Source organism: Phascolarctos cinereus, unplaced genomic scaffold, assembly GCF_003287225.1.
Source record: "Phascolarctos cinereus isolate Bilbo 61053 unplaced genomic scaffold, phaCin_HiC Scaffold_9;HRSCAF=440, whole genome shotgun sequence".
Classification (NCBI taxonomy): Eukaryota; Metazoa; Chordata; class Mammalia; order Diprotodontia; family Phascolarctidae; genus Phascolarctos; species Phascolarctos cinereus.
Window position 1 is genome coordinate 150,846,952 of NW_027556402.1, and position 24,703 is coordinate 150,871,654.

A 24,703-nucleotide genomic window follows, 5' to 3' on the forward strand; every position below is an offset into this window, starting at 1 on the left:
CTTGCAGCCCACACAAACTAGCTTTGAGACAGGCATTATCATTCCAGGCTGTTAACCTGCATTCTATCCCAGAAGGAGAATCAGGTTGAATCTGTCAGGTCTATGGGGGAGTTATTAACTTGTATCAATACCATAAGAAAATTGACAACAAAATGAAATTTCTTTATTGATATTGTATACTCATAGAGACCTTATGAACATCATTTTAAAAGTATCAGCTTCTTTCATTTCTTTTTTCCTAAATGTGTTCTAACCCATCATTATCTAACTTAGAAAGTTGTTTGTAGAATATTTTGAGGGGAAAAAACAAAAACAATAGGCCATTTGTTATTAAATTTTTTTTAACATGCATTGCTAATACATTTTTAAAGCAATGTACATTGAAATATTTAGGAAAATTGAGCATAAAATGTTTAGACATTTAGAAAATGACCAATGGTTGCTAATACAACATTGACTCATGTAAAGTAGCCTGTGCTGGTGTCATGGACTTGGAAATATAAACAAAAAGGGGAAAGTAACAGGAACTAGGCAAGAAATTACTTCAAAAGGGCCAGGTTCCTAGCCTATCCAAATAAAATGAATATATGGAACTCAAAATTAGAATCCAAAAATGTACTTTACATGATGACATAAGGAAATGTATAGAAAATAGCGGTATTTTTGAAATAAAATTAGTATAGTTGAACAAATAGGGGTGGGTAAAATTGTACTATTCAACATTACTAAGAAAAAAGAAGATTTCTATTAAAATAGAAATGGTGAGTTGATGGAAATCTTGACACTAAAGAATCCCAGGAATAAAGGACCATCACTAATGGGAGAATACAGTAGAAAGTATTTAATCCAAACAGAAAGTTAAGTTTGGTTTCCTGGTGGTGTGATTTAAATGACATACATTTCACCCTTGTGAATTTTAATTAGATTGTTAATGGGAAAATAGAGAAGAGAATAATAATATGGGAGATATTGATGGAGAGAATTTAGTAGTATTGTTCACAGAACTGACTGAAAAAAATCAAATGTTTGTTTAGGTTGTAGCATATTAAACATTCTTAGAAAGTGGTGATTAATAGGTTAAAAAGAGCAACTTGAAAATATGAACATTTTAAATTTCTCCCTCTCTTTCCCTCCCATAACCTTCTTACAAAAGCAAAGCAAAAATGGATTGTATATTTCCAAAACAACATTATTGTAATATATTATTTTGAAAGCATTTATATTTGAATGCATCTCTCTCTCTGTGTCTGTCTTCTCCCTCCCCCCCCCCCGGCTCTCTCTCAGGAAAGAAATAACAAAATAAATAAATATAAAAAAAACTTTCCCTCTTTAATTTTCAAGTAGTCTTAAATTTTAAGAAATATTTATCTGCTTTCTCTAAGTAGGCTATGTTTAACATTTCATCTTATTTTATGTATTAGCAAAGTGTGTGTGTGTGTGATAATACATTTGTATTTTATTGCTACAGTAGAAAGGAGGAAGATCAAATATATACAATAGTAAGCCTGATGTAGTGTTAAAAATTATAACAGTTCCTTTAAGGAACTTTTTAAAAAGAGCACTTTAAAAAAAGGAAATGGTGAAAAATCTAATACTCCTCCAATATTCTCCTAATGGATATTTGATTCAAATGACATAAGTAACCAAGCATGTCTTCTGCAACTCAGTTAACATAAACTTTTTGGAACTGTTGATTCAATGTAGAACCAGTCTAATAGTATGAAGGGAAAAGAGCCTGTAGGAAGACATTCGGGAAAAGGAGTGAAGTGGTTTTCCCAGGTGCATCGAATAGAAATGGATACAGATCCCTGATGATTTCACTCTGAAAGGACAAGAGTCTTTAGTGGGGTTTTAAACAGCTCCCCTGTCCTTTGCAGTCTAATGGAAGAATTGGCTAACTATTTAGTCATCAAGAGCACTCAGAGGAGAAAAAGAAACTTCCTCATCTTTGGCTTCAAGTAAGGTGCTTTGAACTTTGTTTTGCTTGGGTAAGATGATGGCAAAGAATAGGTACATTTTCCCGTCGACGAAAATCCTTAACTCTCTCTTCTTCGGCATCAGCATTGCCATCAGAAGGGGATGGGGGTGGGGTGTGCAATTCTGGGAATCTAAGACCCTGCGGACTAGCCCTTCTCCCAATACCTCTTCTCCACACACCCACCCACATAACCCTCCTTGAAGCCATGTGTCCCCCTTGAAGCTACAGATGCTGCAACAAGCACAGAGCAGCCGGGCTAGGAGTATTGGCTTCTTTTTCTTTCCTTTCCAACAAGGGAGCAGGGGGGAGCTGTCCAGCGTACTCATGAGCGCTCTGGGCTACAAGGCTACAGCCACCAAGCAGGCGGTGGTCCAGAGTAGGGGTTCTCTCTCCGCTAGTGTCACAAGGTGGGGGGCGGGGAGAGGACGTTTTTCGGGTGTAGCTAATTAGCCCTCCGCCCTGGGCTCTAGCTCCTCCTCCCACTCCCCCCAGAGCCTGGGCTCGTGCCCGCCACTGCTAGTGCGCACGGCGCCTTCCCCCTCCTCCGCCTATCTCCTCCTCCTCCTCCTCCTCCTCCTCCTCCTCCTCCTCCTCCTCTTCCTCCTCCTCCTCCTCCTTCTACCACCGCCAACACTACCACCAACTGCCACCTCCTGCTGCTGCTGTTGCTGCTGCCGCCGTCGCCGCCTCTGCTGCTGCCACTGTGGCTGCTGCTGCTTTCTCCTCCTTCTTCTACCAACCCACTCTGAATCAGCTCCCTTTTCACGACTGCTATTGCTGCAGTCTCTATCTTTCTCTCTTTCTCTCTCTCCTTAGAGCTCCAAGTTTCCTATCTCCAGCCTCCTTCTTTCAGGATCAGGGCAAAGGGAGGAAACATCAGGTCCTGTTTGCTGCTTCAGGTAGGGTCACAAGCGTTAGTTTCACCAGAGACGATTTCCCTTCACCTCATGTGCATGTTTGATCTTGTTCCACCTCACCCCAACCCCACCCTACCTTTCTCTTCTCTACGGGTAAAGAGGGGCACTAGCTTCATTTCCTTCTCGAACAACCATCCTAATAATTATAAGAAAACAACAATAAAATTCACAACCACCACTAACTAGTAAGACATTAATCGAGCTCCTTTATATTCTTGAACTTTGCACACAGTGATTGCTGCTGGCTCTTCAATATTTGAGCTGATATTCTTTCTAATATTGTAATCATCAGTTGCTGAACAGCTGTCAAACACGTTCGTCGTTTCGCAGCAGTCCAGCCGGCTGCTTTCTGAGACCTAGTCTCGAAACACCGCGAATGGATTATTTAGTTGGGGATGGGGGGTTGTTACAATTGCAGTGCACTCTAATGAAACCAGGAATGTTGGAATCAAGCTTTTGGTGGGCTTGTGCCCCCTTGCTTCCTTGCTGTCGTTGCGGTGATTGTCTGGGTTGAGGGTGTTGTGGCATGAAACACACTCTCTCTCCTCCTTTTCCTTCCCCCCTCCTCTTTCCTTCTGCAGCTCACATGTCACTTTGGGTTCCCTGGTATTACATGTTTGCACAAAACAAGGTGTTCGCAAAAGATGAGAATAGCATAAGTTCCTAGTGGAGTAAAGTCAGATTACTTGTTAATGGTATTGAAAAAATGCACCACCTCCCTATCACTCCTTACTCTCTCTTCATTAATTTGTCACCATTCTTTTTAAACTCAGTCTTCCACAGAAATTAGTCTTTTAGATTAAATGTTTGGTGGAAAGTGAATGTAGTTCTAAGTGGATTTTGTTGTTTGTTTTCTTTTTTCATGGCTTTGCAAAGAACAGTTATGAAGAAAAAACTGTCAGACTTCACTATGCAGTTGGTCTTTCTTGTTTTCTTAGTGTGGGCACCAGCAAGGTGAGTTTTTTAAAATATAATTTTGTTATTTGAATTAAAAGGAAAGCTTGTCTTGAATATCAGCAATTTAGGAAAAACTATTAAGTAAAATGGCTATAGCAATGTGGCTTGTAGTACTCTTACCTAGTGAAAAAGGTTATCCTTGTAATAGGGAGTTATCACATAAATGTATCATGTAGTTAGATATTCTGTAAAGTTGCCAGTTATTCGTCTTTTATAATAAGATACAACGGAGACAATAAGTAGAGTCAAAAGGGGGAAATGCACTGAAAGAAAAATTGCCTGGGAAGTGTTTTTCCCCCCCTTAATATTAGGTTATAAGGTATTGGAGTAAATGTGTTATGTCTGTCACAATTCTGAAATTGTGATCATTGAAGTCAAATAGAAAGCCATAATTTAAAATGAAATTTTAATGGACTTGTATCAATGGTCAATATAGCAAACAAAAATGATATTTGATCTTAAACCTCTAGGTGGAGATAGCAGACAAGTTCACATTCTTAAACAATAAAACAATAGCTTGATTTACTAATCAACTTTTTCATCATTTAAATTTGGAAACCATTTTCAAAATGACAAAATTAATGGAAAAATAATTATTTTAAAATGTTTTTAATTTCCTATTGCCTACATTTTCCCAAGATACAATTATTTGTGACTGCACTCTGTAACTTCATTTTAGATTTTTATTTAAATAATTTCATACAAATATCAGAATGGCATCTTTACTTAAATGTGTTTAGAATGTTGTTTTCAAAATAATAGAAACTGTGATTCCATTTTGATAATAAAATTCCTATATACACTTTGGATGTGACCATTCCATTTATTAATTAAAAACAACCAAGGTGTCCAATTTATATTTTCAAATGTTTTTGACATTCTAAGTACATGACTTTATTAAAATATAGTAGTGTAAGTTCAAGATAAAGAAGATGTTTCCAATACAAAGTATTTTACTTTTAAAATATGTTGAAAGAAAACAGATCTTTGAATTGGAAAATATCCACTATTTTGTTATGTAAAATATTGGCTCCAAAGGAAAAAAAATCTTAAATGTAAATGATTTGGGTATAAAAAGGTTTTTTGTGAAACTTCAGTCATATATTAGTTACATGTTTTCAAATAAGTTAACTAGCCAATGCACAAACTTTCTAGGCTCTCAGAACCTGAAATAATTTACACACATAGTTTCCTGCTTGTTTCTGAAGTATACACAGTTAAATGTTTTCTTTGTTCCTGTAACAATGTGTGTCTGTTAGCTATCAATTCTGTGAGTGTATTTTGGTCTATATGGTAGTTTTGGATGCTAATGTGATGTGTGTGTATGTGCATATATAATACGATTTATATATGGATACTGTCATTTATTTGTATTTTTTCACAGATAGTTTGTCTTTCTCAAATACAATTAAAATAATTTTTTCCTTTAAAAATAATGAACAAATTGTAATCATGATGACAATTTTGCTATTTAATCAAATATTTGCTTAATGTTCTTAAGTTTATATTTGATAATATATTAAGTTTATATTTGATAATAAAAACTAGATTTTGCTACATTATATAAAACAATGCTCTCCAGTTCTTCGGGCAGTATTAAAATCTCAAAATCACACACAGGGAAAAAAAATGTTGTGAAATAAAGGTTCTTTTTTCACATCTATCTGAGGTTCTGCATTAAAAAGCTAAGCTTTATAATTGTGTGTCTTTGAACCTGATAATATTTTTGATAGAAATGTTGGTGGTAAAAATCAGAGTATCTACTACTTTCTGAAGAGAATATAAACCCATTTCAATTTTTTTATATTACATATTTAGGAAATGGCTGGATAATTTAATCTCTGAAAAGAAAGCTATTACTATTGTGGTAGACTGATTTAAAGCTATTGCACCTTTAAGACTGTCTGCAGCTCTTTGGAAATGTGTTCACTGCTAATCTGTTGTAGAGCCCACCCCCACAGTACTGACATCAGAGGACTCCCTGAGCATGATCAGTGGAGTTTCCCTCATATTTATATTGTATTTTATGTGGCCATTGGGTGGAGGCATATATAAAGGATGTGATAGATGTAGTCTTGGGGATAAAAAACCTGTCAAGGAAAAAGAAATATGTCAAACAATAGGATATAGAATTCTTACTCCTTAGCAGAGTTAATTCTGTTTCCCAATTAAAGATTCCAATTATGGAGTGATCATTTATGGCACATATATGTTTATTATCATTTTCTATCAGTATAGCTAAATTTTACTACCTAATTAAATTATTATTACCAAATTGTCATATTTGAAAATATATTTTGAAATAACATGTAAAATCTGAAAATATGACACTTTGGAAAATGGGAAGTTTGTAAAATATTGAACAGCAGAAATGTGAAAACTGTTTTGATTTCAAGCATTTGAAGAACCCACTGTGTCATATCTCTTTTCAGCAACACTGTATGCCTCTTCTCCACACTGTTTGTAAATACATTTGTATTTATAGTAGTGATAGCAAAAAAGGTGACACTAGTAGCTTAGGTGGTAGAACTTAGTAAAACAGAGAAAGACAAACAGACTGAGATCAGAGTGTTCGCATTATATAAAAACAGATCTCTATCAGCTTGTAAATTGTCTCTTTAGGTTGGTGCTGGCTGACCCTCAAGAAGATGAAGCTAAGAATAACATTACCATCTTTACAAGAATTCTGGACAGACTTCTTGATGGTTATGATAATCGTCTTAGACCAGGATTGGGAGGTAAAATAGTTTTATATTCTCTGAATTATGTTTAATGCCTATAAAAGTTAAATGATAATGTTAATTAATCATTTAACAAGTTCTTATTTATGGATAGCTTTATGCCTATTTCAGCATTGTAAGTGAAATGTAAAAACAAAAACCCCCCAAAAAACAATCTAGTGATGCATATCATATTTGTAATTTTCAGTATGCTCACATGAATAGGTCAATTAGCAAACATTTATTGTCTGTTACATGCCAGCCACTGTTTAATGCACCATTAATACAAATACAATAAATTAAAAAAAATACTCAAGGGTAACTTGCATTTGAAATATATGTTGCAGATAGATAGATATACGTACCTAATACCAATGGAAGCATAAAACTTCCTTTGATTTATGAAGTGTGTCCAATTAAATTGATTTATTATGTCTGACAGAAATGAGTTTTTTAAGAGTACATTGAAATCTCTTGTGAACTAGGTCAATATCCATATGTATCTACACAATTTTACTAGTTTTATTTTACAGCTTTCTCAACAGAACTTTTCCTTTGATGAAGTCCTAGAAAGTGGAATAGAAAATATAATACAAATATAATAAATTGTTTTTAGCATGTTGTGATGATATTGCTTGAAATGTGATTTTGTTTTGTAATAAATGTCAATATGCATTTCTATTCTTTGTAAACTTTTAAAGCCATTGAAAAACGTAGTAGCTGATGCCTATGCCAATTTGGCAGAGACAGTGTGTGATTTTAATTAAAAACACCTAATTTTCAACAAAGAAAAATAATCAACTTTAGTCATAAATTTAAAGGAAATTAGTCTTAGTTAATGTGTTTACTTTAATCTTCCCTCAGAAAGGAGCTAGATAATATGAATAGTATGAGGAAAAATGTGGGCTGTTGCAAATTTCTAAATAGAGGTTTGAGTCAAGAAATTATGGTCTTCCATTGTAACCCCTATTACCTTCTTAGGCATGAAAATGTTCACATGCCATTCCAAATCACTTACATATACAAAAGTGTAGACACAGAGAGAAATTTTTTTTGCTAATTCAAATTGAGAGAAAAAAGTAGGCACCTTATTGATTCCTATAAAATTAATTATTTACCTTTTCTAAGAGTGTAATATAAAATTATTTACTTTTTCTAAGAGGTAGCATAAAAACTTTATTTAATAATCAGAAAGTCTATCTGTACTACCTGCTGAGTTGTTTACAGAAATAATTTCCAATAAGCATTTGGAATGGTTCAATAAAAATTATAAAGAGATCCTCCTTTGTATATAGGGTCTTGACCCTTAATTAGCAAATTAGCTATCTTTTAAATAGGTAGATTTGGGTTGATGGCCTGGAAGTGAGCATATTTTTATTTTAGAATGTTGGTATGTGTAGCAAGTAGTGTCTACAAGAAAGACAATTTTCATTCATTTCTTAGTTAGAATTGAATCCCTGGAAACTAGATTTATTTTAAAAAAATATTTTTCATTTAATTAATGTGTCTTTAGTCCTGGTGAAAATAAGAAAATAACTGTTGTGTTGGCATATTGACAATCAAACGCTGTCAAGCATTTGTGAAGGGAAATTGTGCTAGGCATAAAAAAAAATTGGATTAATAATATATTTTTCAAGGTAGAGTGTTTTCAAGATTTTTTCCCCTAATATTATAGGGTTATATCTAGTTATAAATGAGTTGTCTCTTTATGCTTTTAATAGTAGCATATACAGAATGAATATAAAGATGCAGTGTGGTCTACTGAAAAGATCATGGGATCAAAGGACTGATTCCCTTATCATTAATAACGGATTCTACTATAAGACTGTCAATTCAAATATAAATATCTCTTGTGTCTTTTCTCACTGCTGCCATTTTAGTTCAAGCACTTAATACCTTGTGATTGGAAGACCTCCCAGGATTGTTTCTTCTTCTTTCAATGTGTCCTCACATGCCACAACTAAATATCATGTTACTTCTTTGCTCCAAAACAGTGGCTTCTAAATTAATTTTAAATAAACTCTAAAGTTATTCAAGACTTTTTGTCATTCAAGGCCCTCCAGTATCTTTCTACAATCTTACTTCCTATTGCTACTCTTAGCCAAACTTCTCAGTCTTCCCTAGACATGCCATGGGTGTTTCTGCTTCTGAAGCTTTGTTTATACAAATTCTTCACCTGAAATTCAGTTTTTATTGCTTCCTCTTTGCTTAGCTAAGTCTATATTTCCTTTTTTAAAGGAAACCCAACTGGTTTCACCTCAATAGATTCAATTCAACAAGCATTTATTAATTCCCCAACAATAGTGATTAACATTTACATAGCACGTTAGGGTGTGCAAAGCACTTTATAGATATTGTAAACTCATTTAATCTTTACAAAAACCCTGAAAGGTTGGTTATATTATAATGCCCATTTTACATATGAAGAAACTGAAACAAAACTTGTCCAGAGTCAGAGAGGTAATAAGTGTCTAAGGCAGAATTAAACTTGGGTATACCTGACTAAAGTCTAGCACTATATCCACCATGCCATGAAGTTATGTAGCAGACACATTGCTACTTTTGAGGCTACACAGAAACATGAAATATTCCCTGATCTCAAGGAGCTTATATTCTTCTGGTTTGAGGAGAGGGGACAGGGATAGCATGTACAAAGATAAGTAAATATAAACAAAGCAAGTATAAAGTCGTTTACAGAAAGAGGAACACCAACAAGTGAGTTCTCATGTTGAACTGAGCTCTGAAGGGCTCTTGGTATTACAAGAACAAAAAGTGAGGAAAGAAAGAATTCTCCAATTGAGAGATAGCTTTCTGAAGGCTGATGTGCTTTGTATTAGGAAAAAAAAATAACAAAGAAAACAATTCAGCTGAATCTTATAGTTTATAAGGGAGGAATCAGTGAAACCTTCTGTGAAATCTTCCCCAAGTGCATAATATAGGTTATAGTATTTTGAAATCAAAAGGAAAATGCACTTTCCCAAATGCCAGATATTATAATTTACTTCTTTAGCCTGTAGGAGTTCATAGCCTAAAAGTATGCAAATTAAGTCAGATTGAAATGAAGGCAATTGTTTATATGGATTTAGTTCCAGAAGCTAATATTAAAGAAAATGTAAGGCTGTTGACATATTGATTAGGGCAACTATGTTGATTCAATTACAAAATCATAGCATTTTAGATTGAGACAGGACCTTCAGAACATTTCTCCCAACATTTATATTTTATAAATGGGAAAACTGAGACTTGGAAATGTGAGGTTTTCCTTAATTCATAGATTTGTAAGTTCTATAATATACTAAAGATACATCCCCTGAAACAGAAGCCTGGACTTTTGAGTACTAGTAAAGACAACCATATAGAACTACAGCATTGGTATTATTTCCCCTCTTGTCCACTCTTGTGGACTACTGTGCCTCCTTCCAGATTTATAAACTTGGATCTGTGTCCATATCTATGTGTTTTCTGGGAGATCAGCTGATTCTGAGGAAATTCATGTGTCTGGATCAATCTGTGGATAAACTGAACTGGACAGCTGACCTTAATTGATCAAATTATAAAAGAAATCTACCACTGTTAAAATGTTTGCCTCAGACTAAGCTAATATACTCTGAGACTAGAGGTGAATCCAAAGGATGCCTTATTTCAACTACACCATCAGTGCTACATCCCCCCATGCTCAATGAAAAAAAGCTTTTTTATGGAGATAGTCTTTCCCCAAACCAGGACCAGAATCTCTTTTCTGATTCAGTGGTATGTTATCTCCCTCACAGTTTACTAAGTTTCTCAGAAAATTGCTTAAATCACAATTTAATGTAGCAAAATATCTATTTTCCCTCAAAAATAGTATTAAAATATTGAATCCTGGAATGTCTTCTTTACTTTGAGGGCCTGAAAAGAATTGCCAACTAAGTCTCAGTCTTTTAGTTATGAAAAGCCAAATATTAGTATAGTAGAAATAGGACTACTTTTTTGGTATAAGGGAAAGCAGAACAAATTAAGGATTGGTATAACAAAGCAGCCCAACTGGAAATAACAAGCCATGTAACTTAGGACAAACTACTATGTTGTAGTCTATAAAGGGTAGGCCTTGGATTCAAAAAGACCTGGCTTCATATTCCAACTCTGACACTCCCAGCACTGAACTCATTTAACTTTGCTGAGGTACCTTGTATGCTTTGAAGTGCTATATCTGTGTTAATTTCTATTTTCATAAAATTTAGGAAAATACCACTTGAATTTTTTATAACTCATGCACATATTCTGATAATCAAATAAACAATAAAATGTGAAAACACTTTAGTATGTGTGTAGTTGTATGAAATCGTTAGATTATTCGTTGAGCAAAGGGCTTAGGAAAACTCTTTGAAGTATGAGCTCAGTAACAGAAAGCTTCTTTCAAACTGCTGAGTCAGGAAATTAATGGTAGGCCTTCTGTGTTCAAATAGACTGCATCATTGTGACCTTCTCAAATCATAGCTAGTTTTGCCTTGAGTATCTTATCTACCAAGACCAGTAGGTTCAGATTGGCTAAAACTAAGAGCCTCTATCATTTTTTCCCCTCTTGTCTTCATCTTGATCTTTTTAGCTAACACTTCACTGTTCTGCCCAGGGATTTTGCATTACATGTAAGACTTTCCAGTGATTTTATCCTATGTTAACCAACTGGAAGAAAATGATTACTTTTTTTTCCACTTCTTTCAAGGGTAATTGGGCATGAGTGGCATGATTCCAGGAGAATTAGAGTTTATTTTCCCAAAGTTTTTGTCTGATAGTCCAGTTGATTCATATTCTTTGTGATACTTTTCTCTAGGTAAATATTAAAATTTAGGGATTAGTTTTGGAAAATTTACCCTAAGCACTATGCTCACCTGCAAGCATGAAAACACTATAGCAGGAAAGGTCTTATGTTGTTGCTCCCACCCCTCCCCCACATTGCTGATAGGAAGAATTTTGGAAAAAAAACATCTTGTCCCCACCATAAAGGAAAGGAGTGAATAAATATTAATCTGATTTTATTCTATTTTGTTGGTTTTTACATATGGAAGCAATCATGAGAAGATGACCATTCTGCATAAGCAGAAGCTCTTTACTACATATTCTATAAACTAAGCAAGTAGGCTCTAAATGATGAGACTCACTATAGGTAGTTCATGGAAAAAGTCTCATTGTTTTACTATAGAATTAGCTTGTACACGGTAAACATTTTCTTTTTTTTTCTTTTTTTTCTTTTGTTTTTAACTTTTTTTTAACTTTTTTTTATTTCTTAATATGAATTTATTTATTTTTAGTTTTCAATATTACTTCCAAGTTTTTGAGTTCCAAATTTCTACTCCCCCCACCAAGATGGCATGCATTCTGAATACCCCTTCCATGGTCTGCCTTCTCTTCTATCTCTCCCTCCCTTCTCTTATCCCTTCCCTTCTATTTTCCTGTAGATCAGGATAGATTTGTACCCATTTCTCTGTTTCTTATTTCCAGTGCATGTGAAAACATTTTTTTTAAACTTGTGTTTCTAAAACTTTGAGTTCAAATTTTCTCCTTCTCCCCCACCATCTCATTGAAAAGGCAAGCAACTCAATATAGGTTGTACTGTGCAGTTATGCAAAACACTTCTTAGTAGACATGTTGTAAAAAATAACTCTACTTCTTAATCTGTCTGCCTCCATTTATCTATTCTTTCTTTGATCTGTCCCTCCTCAGAAGTATTTGCTTTGATTACCCTTTCCAATTGCCTCCTCTCTGTCACCCTCCTGCCTCTTGTCCTTCTCCCCTATTTTCCTGCAGGGTAAGATAGATTTCCATATCCAATTGAATGTGTATGTTATTCTCTCCTTAAGCCAAATCCTATCACAGTAAATGTTTTCAATTTAAGTCAAATATACTGACATTAAAGTGAACTTGAAATATTTTTGTAATATCTGTAATCATGAGTCTGGGTCATTATAATTAATCATAGATAATTTACATAAGTGCTTTAATATTATTTTCATGGTATCAAACCAATTTTTAGTATTTTTCCCCTGATTTTGCTTTGTTAATTCTTGTAATTATGGACCATGGGGATCTGTGCTGACACTGTTCCCTTACACCTTTCTCTTTTCTTGTTCTGTAAAACTCAACACTGATCACAGATACAATGCCAGTGTCTCCTTTAGTGCTTGCTTGCACCAAAAATTCCTTTAACAAAGGACAAAGACTTTCAAAGGAGATAAAAGGTTTAAGATGCAAATAGGACCTGGATAATTAACATACTAATGTAAATGAGTTGTACTCAAAGTATAAACTATATCAGATGATCTCTTCCTATTTTGAGTGGAGGAGAGTTCAGGGGAAGGAACTCAGCACCAAAGGGAGAAAGGGATTTCACTAAAGAATAGATCAAGAAAAGGGACCATTTTTGAATATGCTTATTTATTTTAAAATTATTTATTTTATATTTTTAAGAATTATTTGTAAAAACAAATTTTAACATTAAAAAAAATGAGTACCAAATTTTCTTCCTCCCTCTACTCTCCCTTCATTGAGAAGGCAAGCAATTTGATATGTATTATACATGTGCCGACATGGAAAATATAATACCATATTAGCCACGTAGTGAAAGAAAACACAGATAAAAAAAATACAGCAAGTTTAAAAAAGTATGCTTCAATCTTCATTCAGATTCCATTAGTTCTTTTTCTGGGGATGGTAGCATTTTTCATCATAAGTTCTTCAGAATTGTCTTGGGTCATTGTATTGCTGAGAATAGCTAAGTCATTCACAATTGATCGTGTTACAATATTAGTGTTACTGTGTACAATGCTCTCCTAGTTCTACTTATTTCACTTTGCATCAATTTGGATTTTTCTGAGAGCATCCTGCTTGTCATTTCTTACAGAACAACAACATTCTATCACAATCATATATTACAACTTTTTCAGCCATCCCCCCAATTGATGGTAATCCCCTCAATTTACAATTCTTTGCCAACCAGAAAAGAGATGTTATAAATATTTTTGTGCATATAAGTCCTTTTCCTTTTTTTTTTTTATTTCTTTGAGCTATAGTCCTAGTAGTGGTATTGCTGTGGCAAAGGATATGCACATTTTTATTGCTCTTTGGGCATAGCTCCAAATTGCTCTCCAGAAAGGTTGGATTAGTTTACAACTCTACCAACAATGTATTAATGTCCCAATTTTCCCATATCCCCTCCAATATTTATCATTTTCTTCTTTTGTCATATTAACTTATCTGATGGGTATGAGGTGGTACCTCAGAGTTGTTTTAATTTGCATTTCTCTAATCAGTAACAATTTAGAGCATTTTTTCCAAATAGCTATAGAGCTTTGCTTACTTCATCTGCAAATTATCTCTTCATAGCCTTTGACCATTTATCAATTGGATAATGGCTTTCACTTTTTATGATTTTGACTCAGTTCTATACATATTTGATAAATGAGGCCTTTATCAGAGACACTTGCTCTAAAAGTCTTTTTTCCCCCCACAGTTAGGATTACTATTTCCCTTCATCGTATTTCTCTCTATTTATTCAACTCTGTCCTTTCACTCTGTCCATCCTCAAAAGTATTTTGCTTCTGGCTACAGCTTCCCCAACTCTGCCTTTCCTTCTATCACCCCCATCACACTTTTCTTTTATCTTTTTCCCCTTCTAATTTCCTGTATGGTAAGATGATTTCTATACCCAACTGAGTGTGTATGTTATTCTCTCTATGGGCCAATTCCAAAGAAGGTAAGGTTCAAGCATTCCCCCCTGAGGAAAAGGGACTCTTGAAATGTGTAAAATAGAATTCTCCTGATTCAGTTTTTCTTAGCCCCTCTCCAGTTTCCTGCTGGGTATGGGATTTGAAGTCAGAAGAGTGCAAATACTAGCTTTGTCACTTAATATTTATGTAACTTTAAATGAGTTATTTCCAGGCCTAAGGCCTCAATTTTGTCATCTGGAAAATGAGGTGGTTGGAAGAGATGATCTGTAAGGGACATCTTAAGTCTTAACAGTTTATGATTCTACTAACAACCACCTAAATTTATACAGTGCTTTTAAGGTTTGCCAAGTGTTTACTGTCCCTATCAGGTTCCTTCCTCTACTGATCAGCAAAGAAGAGAAGATTCTGCAATTGGGAACTAATATGTATTTCAAATTATGAATATAAAATTCAAATATGAAATATATTTTAGTATGTATTTCAAATTATTTTACTCATGGAAGGAAAACATTTTTCATGATAGATTAATCTTTTCAACTTATTAGTTCAATAAATCACATTGTAATAAGGAAACCAGACAAATAATTTCAGTAATCAAAAGTGCATCCAATGTTGTCTTGATATTCAGTTCTGACTTGATAGTGTGTGTCCTGCAAAAACCTGTTTTTGGTTAAAAATTTACTGATAGTTTTCTCCTGAAGTAGATGATTGAGGAAAAAGAATAAAATGAATATTTAATTCTTGAAATTTTTCCTATGGTGGCTACCAATTTTAAGGATGGTATGTAGGGAGAATTTAAGAACTCCTTAAACTCTATAATTCAATTCAGCTTAATGCAAAAAAAAAGCAAATTATTATGTGCCTTCTATGTACAAGGCACTGAACTGTCCATGGGGTAAACATGAAAGATTATTTAATCTGCCTCAAATATAGTTGTAAGTTTGTTTATAATCAGTCATTTCTAAGTGATGGCTTCGTCTCTTCCCTATATTGATTTACTTTATTATTCTTCTCCCTTTCGATTTATAAAACTGATACTTAAAAAAAATAGAAATTAATTTCTACTTTGCAAAATGAGCATTTTTGTTATGGTAAACATTATAATTCAAGCATTAGTCATACAGCTAAGGGAAATCAGATAAAACATACTTTTTTTCTGGTTTTCTTCATTATTTACCATATTTTCTCTTTACTAATTTTCATTACAATATAGAAACTTGTTTCATATACACATAGGGAATGAAAGGAAGCCTGGTATAGTAGATAGAGGCTAACCTTCAGAGTCAGACCTGAATTCAAGTCCTGCTTCTGAAATATGTTAGCTTTGTGCCCGTGGTTAAGTCACTTACATTCTCATTGCCTTAAGTAACTTTGAAAACTTTAACATATAGACTAGTAGCTGATCTGCTTCAATGGAGGGATATTACTCACAAGGAATTCCCTACATCAATGAAATTACAAGACTTGAACATAAAAGAAGAAAATATATAATAGCCAATCAGTCAATAAACATTTATTAAATCCCTACTACGTGCCAGACACTGTGCTAAACTCTGGGGACACAAAGAAAGTCAAAGGACAATCTCTGTTCTCAAGGAGGTCATAATTTAATGGGGCAGGCAACATGGAAACAGCTACATACAAACACGCTATATACAGGATAAATTGGTGCTCATAAATAGAGAGAAGAGGGGGAGCTAGGTGGTGAAGTGGATAGAGCACTGGCCCTGGATTCAGGAGGACCTGAGTTCAAATCTGGCCTCAGACACATAACACTAGCTGTGTGACCCTGGGCAAGTCACTGAACCCCATTGCCTAACCAAAACAACAAAAAATAAATAAATAGAGAGAAGGCACTATAATTAGAAGGACTGAGGAAAGCTTTATGAAGAAGCTGAAATTTTAGTTGGGAATTGAAAGAAGATAAAAGGAAGAGATAAGGTAAAAGTAAAGAGGGAGATGTTTCCAGTCCTGGGGAAGAGCAGATGTATATGCTTGAAGGAAGAAGAGAGAGTGTCTTGTTGGAGGAACAGCAATAAAGCCAGTGTCACCTGACTGAAGGATACATAGTAGGGTGTAAGTTTCATGAAGATTGAAAAGCGTGGGGGGGGGGGATCAGGTTATAAAGAGCTTTGAAAGATCGAGGATTTTATATTTGAAGTGATAGGAATTTATTGAGGCAAGGGGTATGGCATTATCAGAACTGTGCTTTAGGAAGGCCACTTTGGCAGCTGAATGGCAGATAGGCTGGAAGAGGGTAAATTTTTGACTGGGAAGCCAACCAACCTGTTACTTCCTTAATCCAGATGTGAACTGATGAGGACCTAGACCAGGGAAAGGACATGCAAAAGAGATGTTACAAAAGTCAAGTCATCAGGCCTTGGCAATAGTTTGGAAATGGACAGTGACAGAAAATGAAGTCTAGGTTGCCACCTAGGTAGTGAGCATGAGTTTATGGTGGCACCATCAGCAATAATAGGGAAGTTAGAGAGATGGAAAAGATATTTTTCCCCTTGGGGCAGGGGTATGGAGATAATGAATTCAGCTTTTCATATGTTGAGCTCAAGATATATACATTAAATCAAGTTCAAGGTTTCCAATAGGTTGGAAGTTGTCCTGGAAAGACTGGAGGTCAGCAGAGAGGTTGGGGCTAGCTTATTAGATTTGAGAAGCATTGGCATAGAGATGATAATTGAATGCAGGGGAACTGATGAGATCACCAACAGAAATATCATAAAGGAAAAAGAAAAGAGGACCCTTGTCAAGTCCTGTGGGACACTCACAGATGGTGGGTGTAATCTGAATCAATATTTGGCAAAAGAAACTGAGAAGCAGCAGACAGGTAAGAAAAGTACAAGAGAGAGTGATGTCATAAAAATCTGGAGAAGAATATATTAAGAAGAGAATGATAGTATCAAAGGCTGCAGAGATGTCAAAAATGAGAATTGAGAAAAGGCTATTATATTGGGCAATTAACACTTAGTAACATAGGAATAAGAAGTTTCAGTTGAATGATGATATGGGAAACTAGACTGTAGAGTTAAGAAGATAGTTGAGAGGAAAGAAGGGGGAGTGCCTATTGTAGATGACTTTCTAAATGAGTTTAGCCACAAAAGTGAAGGGAGATTGGAGGCAATAGATAGGAGGGATAGATGGATCAAGTGAGGAATTTTTGAGGATGGGGAAGGTACAAGCCTGCTTTTAGGAAGAAGCAGTCAGTAGAAAGGAAAGAATGAAGGTAACTTAAAGCCTGGGAATGAGAGAGGGGGCAATTTGCTATAGAAGGCAGGATGGGATGCTATCATTTTTTCACACAGAGGAGTTTGCTTCAGTGACGAGAAGGGATACCACATTATATGTTACAGGGGTAAAGGTGCTGCCAGTACTAGAATCCTTCTGGGATGTGTGAGTTGAAGAGGAGGGGAGAAGAGGACACTCTCATTGAATGACATTCTTTTTTTCAGTGAAATATAACTCAAAGTTTTCAGTGGAAAGGAATGGGGAGGAGGGAGAGGTATAAGAGGTTTGAAATGTGATAAAAAGGTTAGTAAAAATGCTATGGTGAGTGAGTCAATTATGATGTTGTGATGAGATTTGCCTTACTGTAGTGAGATCCCAGGGGAAGTTAGATAACACAAATTTATAGTAGATTTGTTCAGAAGAGTTTTGTTATATTTTCCTAGTTTTCTGTGATCAGATAAGGGGATTTCAGAATTCATATACATGATAATGAAACATTTGTATATGATGATGATGAAGAATAAGATAGTACCTTTGTGTACCTGTCATGGGGTGGAGTACTGGGTCATAGGAACTGAGCAAGTTGAAGAATTAGGAGGTAAGAGTGTTTTAGGGAGTATCAATATGTATATTGAAGTCCCCTAGTATGAGGGTAGAAGTTGGACAGGAGAAAAAAATATGAGTCAGGCACTGAACTCATTGAGGAAAGAAGGGGAGTGTCCTGAAGGTCAGTAGACAAGAGCTATCAGAATTTTTATTGGATGGATATGAATTTAGTGAATGTTAAATGAGAAGAGATTTACAGTAGAGGTTAAGAGTAAGCCTGTAAGTGGCAATGAGGTGTCACGAGTATTCCAACATCCCCAACTCAAACAAATCCTAAACAGATAGGAAACAAATAGGAAATCAGTAGTTCACAGTGAGCTGTTAATAGTACCAGCACATTTATTATTGTTCATGGGATAGTTTTTTTAAAAAATGGAAATTAACTTAATACTAACTCAATATTTATGAGTATACATGCTACACATTCTCTTTTGTGTTTTCAACTTTTATTTAGAAGATGAACTAAACAGGCTGTTCTCCCTACAGTAGAAGAAGTTTTGCTGCTCTGATGTCAATGAGGAACATGGGGAAAATGCTAAGTTTTCCTCTTTTGTAAAACATTTATTAAATAAAAAAATGTTGTTATTACTAAATAGAAGCAAAAAATGGGGAGGGGATCTCATAGTGAGATTGACCTTATCATTATTATGTAAATATTGAAGAATGAATAGTATAATTGCATTTTTTTTCCCCCTGAGAGCATTGCTAGGTTAGAGGGTGAAAGTGAAGGTAAAAGAAAAGGTAAAAACTTTATATATCTCTTAATGGCATTCTAAAGCCCATTAGTTAGGTTATCTTTTTTAGTGGAACATAATGGGTTTTAGTAGGGATTGGGGAGACATTTGATTTCTATTAGGGATGTAAAAGGGTCAGGTGTTTGTAGAAAAGTATGTGTTAAAAGCTTTCCAAAACAGACAAGAACTGCAGACTAAAACTGGATGGTCATCTTAGAGTAGGAAGGCAATTGCCATGGGAGAGTTTTAGAAATGAGATAAGAGGCTTTCCCATATACTATTACTGCATTGCTCTTGAGAAGATTTTAGATTTCAAAGATGTTTATTTGGTATTCACATGGTCAGGTCAGAATAGGAAGAAAATCCTTAATTATATGATTTTAGGAAAAATACTTTTTCAGCCACTTCAATAGAACTAAACGTGCCAGCCATTCTGTGTTGTGAAGATTGAGGGCAAATGGAATAAATTCAGGTTGGTTATGATGAGCATACAGAGCAAGGTTTCAATTTCTCGGCAAAAGGAGTAGACTAAAATGCCAGCCAGGTTTTCAAGCAAGATTAAAAACTGGAGAACAGGAAAGAAGAAATCTTAATTAAAAGAAAGTGGAATTGCAAGGCCGGTGTTCAGGTCAAGTAGAGGGGAATATGGGAGGAGAGATCTAATTAGTTATCTAGGGCATGTAAGAGGGTAATCATTGAAGTGAAAAAATGAGAGACTGATCATGGTACTAGAAAGGATAGCAGTAGACTCTTTTAAGCAGATATTAAAGAAAGAATTTCACAATCACAAGAAATCAAATGTATTATGGGTGATGGGTTAAGTATGGTTAAAGAAGTGAGTGAATACAAAATAACATTGTGGGAAATTTTAATGTGGGTGAACCTGACTGAATTTACATATCTTTAGTAGAATGGAAAACAATGTGCATACAAAGTAACATTTCTAAAAGATTTGACATTTTCCTTATAAAAATGAAAATATTTTTATCCAAATAACTTATTGCAGATTTGAGTAACAAATTATGATTATGTAATTGCTGAGTAGAAGGCACCAAATCTGAAAACGATGGCATTATTGCTGTTATTGTTATATTTTCACCTGACAATGGAGTCATCACCCAAATTGGGATGCCAGAATACCTAATTCACAATCACAGTACTTTCAGAACTTGAATTCCAAAATAAAAAAGAAATGTATATGAGCACAATGCTATCATACCAGAATTGTTTTTCACTTTGATTCCATATAATATTCCAAATACTACCTAGAGCTCTAGCAGGGATTTTTGCTTTGGCCAAGAGAGAGAGAGAGAGAGAGAGAGAGAGAGAGAGAGAGAGAGAGAGAGAATAAGAAAAAGGGGAGAGGAGGAGAGGAAAGAGAGATGGTCACAGAGGCATTACAGTACTGTGCCTTCCATATCTGTGGCAACATAAGGTGATATGGAGACTGAATTATTGATGTAGGGCATTAATATTTAAGTGGATAAGGCACCACTGTAGCACTCCTTTTTCCTATGATTCTTTGTCCCAACCATCAGTCACCATACATGGCTAAAAATGAGTTGATCAGTACCATGTTGAAGGACCAGTTCTGGCACCAACAAACCTAGTTGGAAAGTCACCATCCTTGTAAGCAACACTTTCTATGTCTGCTACTTCTAATATCTCAGTCCTCAACTGAAGGCCTGGGGTACAAAACATTAAAAGATTATGTTTTTAGTAACAGAACAGGCTTGATCTGAGTATGAGTATAATCTACAACTGAGTAGTACAGAAAGTAAATCAGAATTTCAATGAACTGTACCAGTCCTTCAAATTCCATGCACTCACACTTTGCCCCATGGCCTGTCTTGGAACTTTCTCCAGCTTGCTTTTAGGAGACAGCTTAATGCTGCAAAGAACCACCACTATAAAAAACAAACAAACAAACAAGATATTAAGCATCATAAATGACTTTTAAAAATATAATTTGTTAGCTCTGTAAACAAATGAGTTTTTCTCCCAACATTGTGACAAAATTTTCAAACGCAGGTGCTAGGAAGATAACTTTGTTTTATAATCCCCTAGAAAGCTGAACACTGCCAATTCAAGATAAGTAACATCAATTTCTGAAGAATCTTTGAATCTCAGATTTGAAGAATCCAATTCAACTCAATAAATATTTTAGAATTTCTCTTACATTGCTGCTAATTCTTCCTCCTGGGTCTTCGCAGAACTGTCTTCCAGGTGTTATTGTTTCAAATACATGGAGATAGATATAGCACTGCCCCGCTTCTCTTTTTCAAGGTAAATGAACTTTGTAATTAACATTACATAAATGTGAATCTAATTGTTTATTTTGCTATACTTTCCAAAATGTGAGCATAAACCTCAGATTGTTTATTCTCTTATCTGAGTGATATAGATTGCAGTAAATCAGAAAAAAATAGAGGTAAGTTCATAAGGATGCTTCCAGGGAGGTTAAACCTACTTGAAGATTGATCTGGATAAGGAATACTCATTTCTTCATTCAAAAACATTTATTAAATAACCATTGTGTTCATATCACGATATTAGGTGCTAAATATCAATAATAGGTAGCAAAACTAAGTAGATGAAAATTACATGTATATTGGATATATGTTTATATGAATTTTTTAAAAAGACTAGCAACATAGAAAAACCAAATTAAGTAAATAACTATTGTCCAGATTATAATGTTCATTTTGGTTGAGCAGCTTATTGAATTAGTCTAAAAATATTTATGTCTCTGTCAGGAATTAGAGATGAACAATGAGCTATACCAAGAACTGAGAAAAAAATGAATCTAGATCATGTTTGAAATATAGTTCAATGCCTTCTATAATCTTATTCTATTTATTACTATGAGAACCCAAAAGATGATATATGGCTAAAGGGGAAGAAGTGCTATGATATAGTAAGAGATAGAAGTGAAAAAAGAAACCACATAGTGTGTGGAATTCAGGTTACATTACATGTTACTGGATACCACATGTATGTGGAAGATGGTAAAAAACACTACAATAACATATGTCATAAGGAAGGAGAATTGATTGTATCATGAGAATAACACAAGAGAAGTAAATACAGACCACACACTGTTTTCCACAAGATACTAGCTAAATCAAAGTAAAACTTCCAGGACATTTGGTAATTCCTCTGAACAAGACTTGTACAAACAAATCGGCGAGAATAGTGTTGCATGAGAAGACATGAAGGGTCTATAATGCACATCAGTAGAAGTAGTATCCATAGAAATTAAATCATGACCAAATTCATGTTAGATGCATGTTAGATTTCATGACCAAATTCATGTTAGATTTTGAAACACATATTGTTGAGCTAGCAGTTTTCTTATCATCATTTCCCTAAATTTCCTTCCCAATAGTCATATTCAGTTATCTTTTTTCCTTCAAAAGAGCTTTTTTTTAAGCTTCCAATTGTAGTTTTGTATTTGGACAGAGAGTATTTAAGTGAATAAGAGAAGTCCTGATAGAGAAGCTATCTGGGAGCAACTTAACTGATGTTTTCAGAATTTCATGGATAGCAAGAGTTTTTTTTTCCTTTTTTTCTGACCATATGCTCACTTGTAGCTTTATGAGAAAGAACTGAGACAACTGTGCGTCCTAGAAAGGTGATTCTAGCCTGAAATACAATAAATCCTATAAATATTGTTGACTGGCTAACCAAAATGTCTGATTTTCTCATCCAGAAAAAGAGGAGGTAGGATGAGATTATCACTAAGGTCATTCCTGGCTCTGGTATTCTGTGTTTCTGTGATTTTTTTCTTACTTCTGTAAGTCATGATTAAAGAACATTGTGTGTAGGAAAGTAAGATACCTGAGAAAGGGAATTAGATAAAGAAATTATGGAATTCAATAATACTTTTTCATCTGAACATGGTTAGAAGTCAGTAGGCATTTCCAGTAAGGTTAGTTCATCCTTTTTGGCTCATTTGGCACTTATAGCAAACCTTCTGATGTGAGAAGAAGTCACGCTGTATAAAGCCAATGCCATCCTAACAGAAGGATAAGATGAGCATTATTTGAACTGCATGTGGGGAATAAAGATTACTTTGCACTAATGATATCAATTGATTTTTTTTATTACCTTTAACCATTGACCCCTGAGCTCTCTATTTCTATTTTTTCCCTTGTGTGATACTCTTCCAATGAAGCCTTGTGGTAGAGTTTTGATCGTGTAGAAATGTGATCTGGAAATCATTCTTCCTTACTCTATGTCAATGAGAAAAAAAATAGCTGGCTTGGGGAAATAATGCTTGGAGAATGAGAAAGCAGAGAGAAGCAGCTGAATAAATACTGTCTAAGAAAGTAATAGAGGGAAAATAAGTGATGGGCTATCTTTCTTTTGGTTTTCTGCCATTTTAACTTCCTTTTAAAAACTTCTTTGAGTCTGTCAATTTTCAAAATTATTTTGGAGGTAAAGGGATATATAGAAAGTGTAGGACCACATTGTCCTACAAAAGGAAAGAAGGCAGAACTGTTCATGTCTTCATTCACTCTGTTTTCTTTGCCAAGATAAAGGACTTTTTGGACTGGAATATGCAGACAAAATGGCTAATAGGGAATTCATTTGTTAGTGTTAGTGAGTTGTTTCACTGATTCTCCATGACCCCATTTGGAGTTTTCTTGGCAAAGATATTGGAGTGGTTTGCCCTCTTCTTCTCCAGCTCATTTACAGATTAGGAACTGAAGCAAACAGGATTAAGTGATTTTCCCCAGGTCACAGAGCTAGTAAGTGTCTGAGGCTGGATTTGAATTCATGTCCTCCTGACTCCAGGGCTGGTGCTTTATCAACTGTTCCACCCAGTTGATAGCCAAGATAAATAAGGAGATAGTAAGAGAGCACTTGTCTATGCTTAATGAACATAAGGGTACTGAAAGGACTGGCAAATATGAGTAAGTCATTATTCATCATCTGTGAAAGATTGTGGAGAACTCAAAAGGGATCAAAGCATTGGAGAAGGGAAAATATGGTACAAAAATTGTTAAAGGGGAATGAAGACTACCAAATAGGACAGCAGCTGATTTATTGATGGATCTGAAATGCAAGAGTGAGGACTAATTGAAGGAAATGGAGATATTTAGCCTGAAAAGAAGACTGGGGTGGGGGAAGTGGGACACCAAGTGGATGTTACCTATTTTCAAGTATTTGAAAACTTGTTGGGTGACAATAGAAAGATTGAAAAAGCACAACTGGAAGAAATAGGTTGAAGTTTCAAAAGGCACATTTAGACTAGATTTCAGGGAAAGCAAAACTCTCACAATTTGAGGTATCCTGAAGTGTAATGCTGCATTAAGGGAAACTCTTCAATAGAGGTTTTCAAGCAAACGCTAGATTACCACTCATTAGGTGTTACCACTCATTACGTATTACCTTTTCCAGGTAAGTTTTGGAAACCAGAGTCTTTAAGCCTCTGATGTTCCTTCCAGTTCTCAGGTTTTATACAAACTGATCCGGGAGTGAGCTTTTAAAGGAGAAGGGGGAATGTACATGATAGCAATGATTTCAAAGTCTATGACTAATTTTTTTCTTATCTACTTCATACATAAATGATGCACTGTATTCTAAAATAATTTCTAGTAATACACAGTCGAACCTGATCTAACCTGACTCATTTTTACCTTGATCTAAATATACTGGGACTATCTTATATCACTCCCAAATATAATATCTTCATATAGAAAAACTTAATTAAATATAATTATCTGTGAAGTGGGGGTTAGTTTGGCCTATGAAAAAGAGAAATTTCATTATAATATAGGTATTACCAAATTACTAGAAGCATCTATATGTTCCACATTATGATATGGAAATAAATGTTTAG

At 34.8% G+C, this 24,703-nt stretch overlaps 1 protein-coding gene across 1 annotated transcript in view; it reads left to right on the top strand.

The window, feature by feature from the left end:
- The first annotated feature begins 2,626 nt into the window (after positions 1-2,626).
- GABRA2 (gamma-aminobutyric acid type A receptor subunit alpha2) overlaps positions 2,627-24,703 on the top strand; it is a 136,421-nt gene continuing 114,344 nt past the window's right edge. Inside the window, exons 1-3 of the mRNA XM_020990682.2 lie at positions 2,627-2,877; positions 3,777-3,849; positions 6,475-6,590. Coding sequence (XP_020846341.1) covers positions 3,779-3,849; positions 6,475-6,590 — 187 coding nt within the window. The 5' untranslated portion in view covers positions 2,627-2,877; positions 3,777-3,778. The remainder of the gene's footprint in view (positions 2,878-3,776; positions 3,850-6,474; positions 6,591-24,703) is intronic.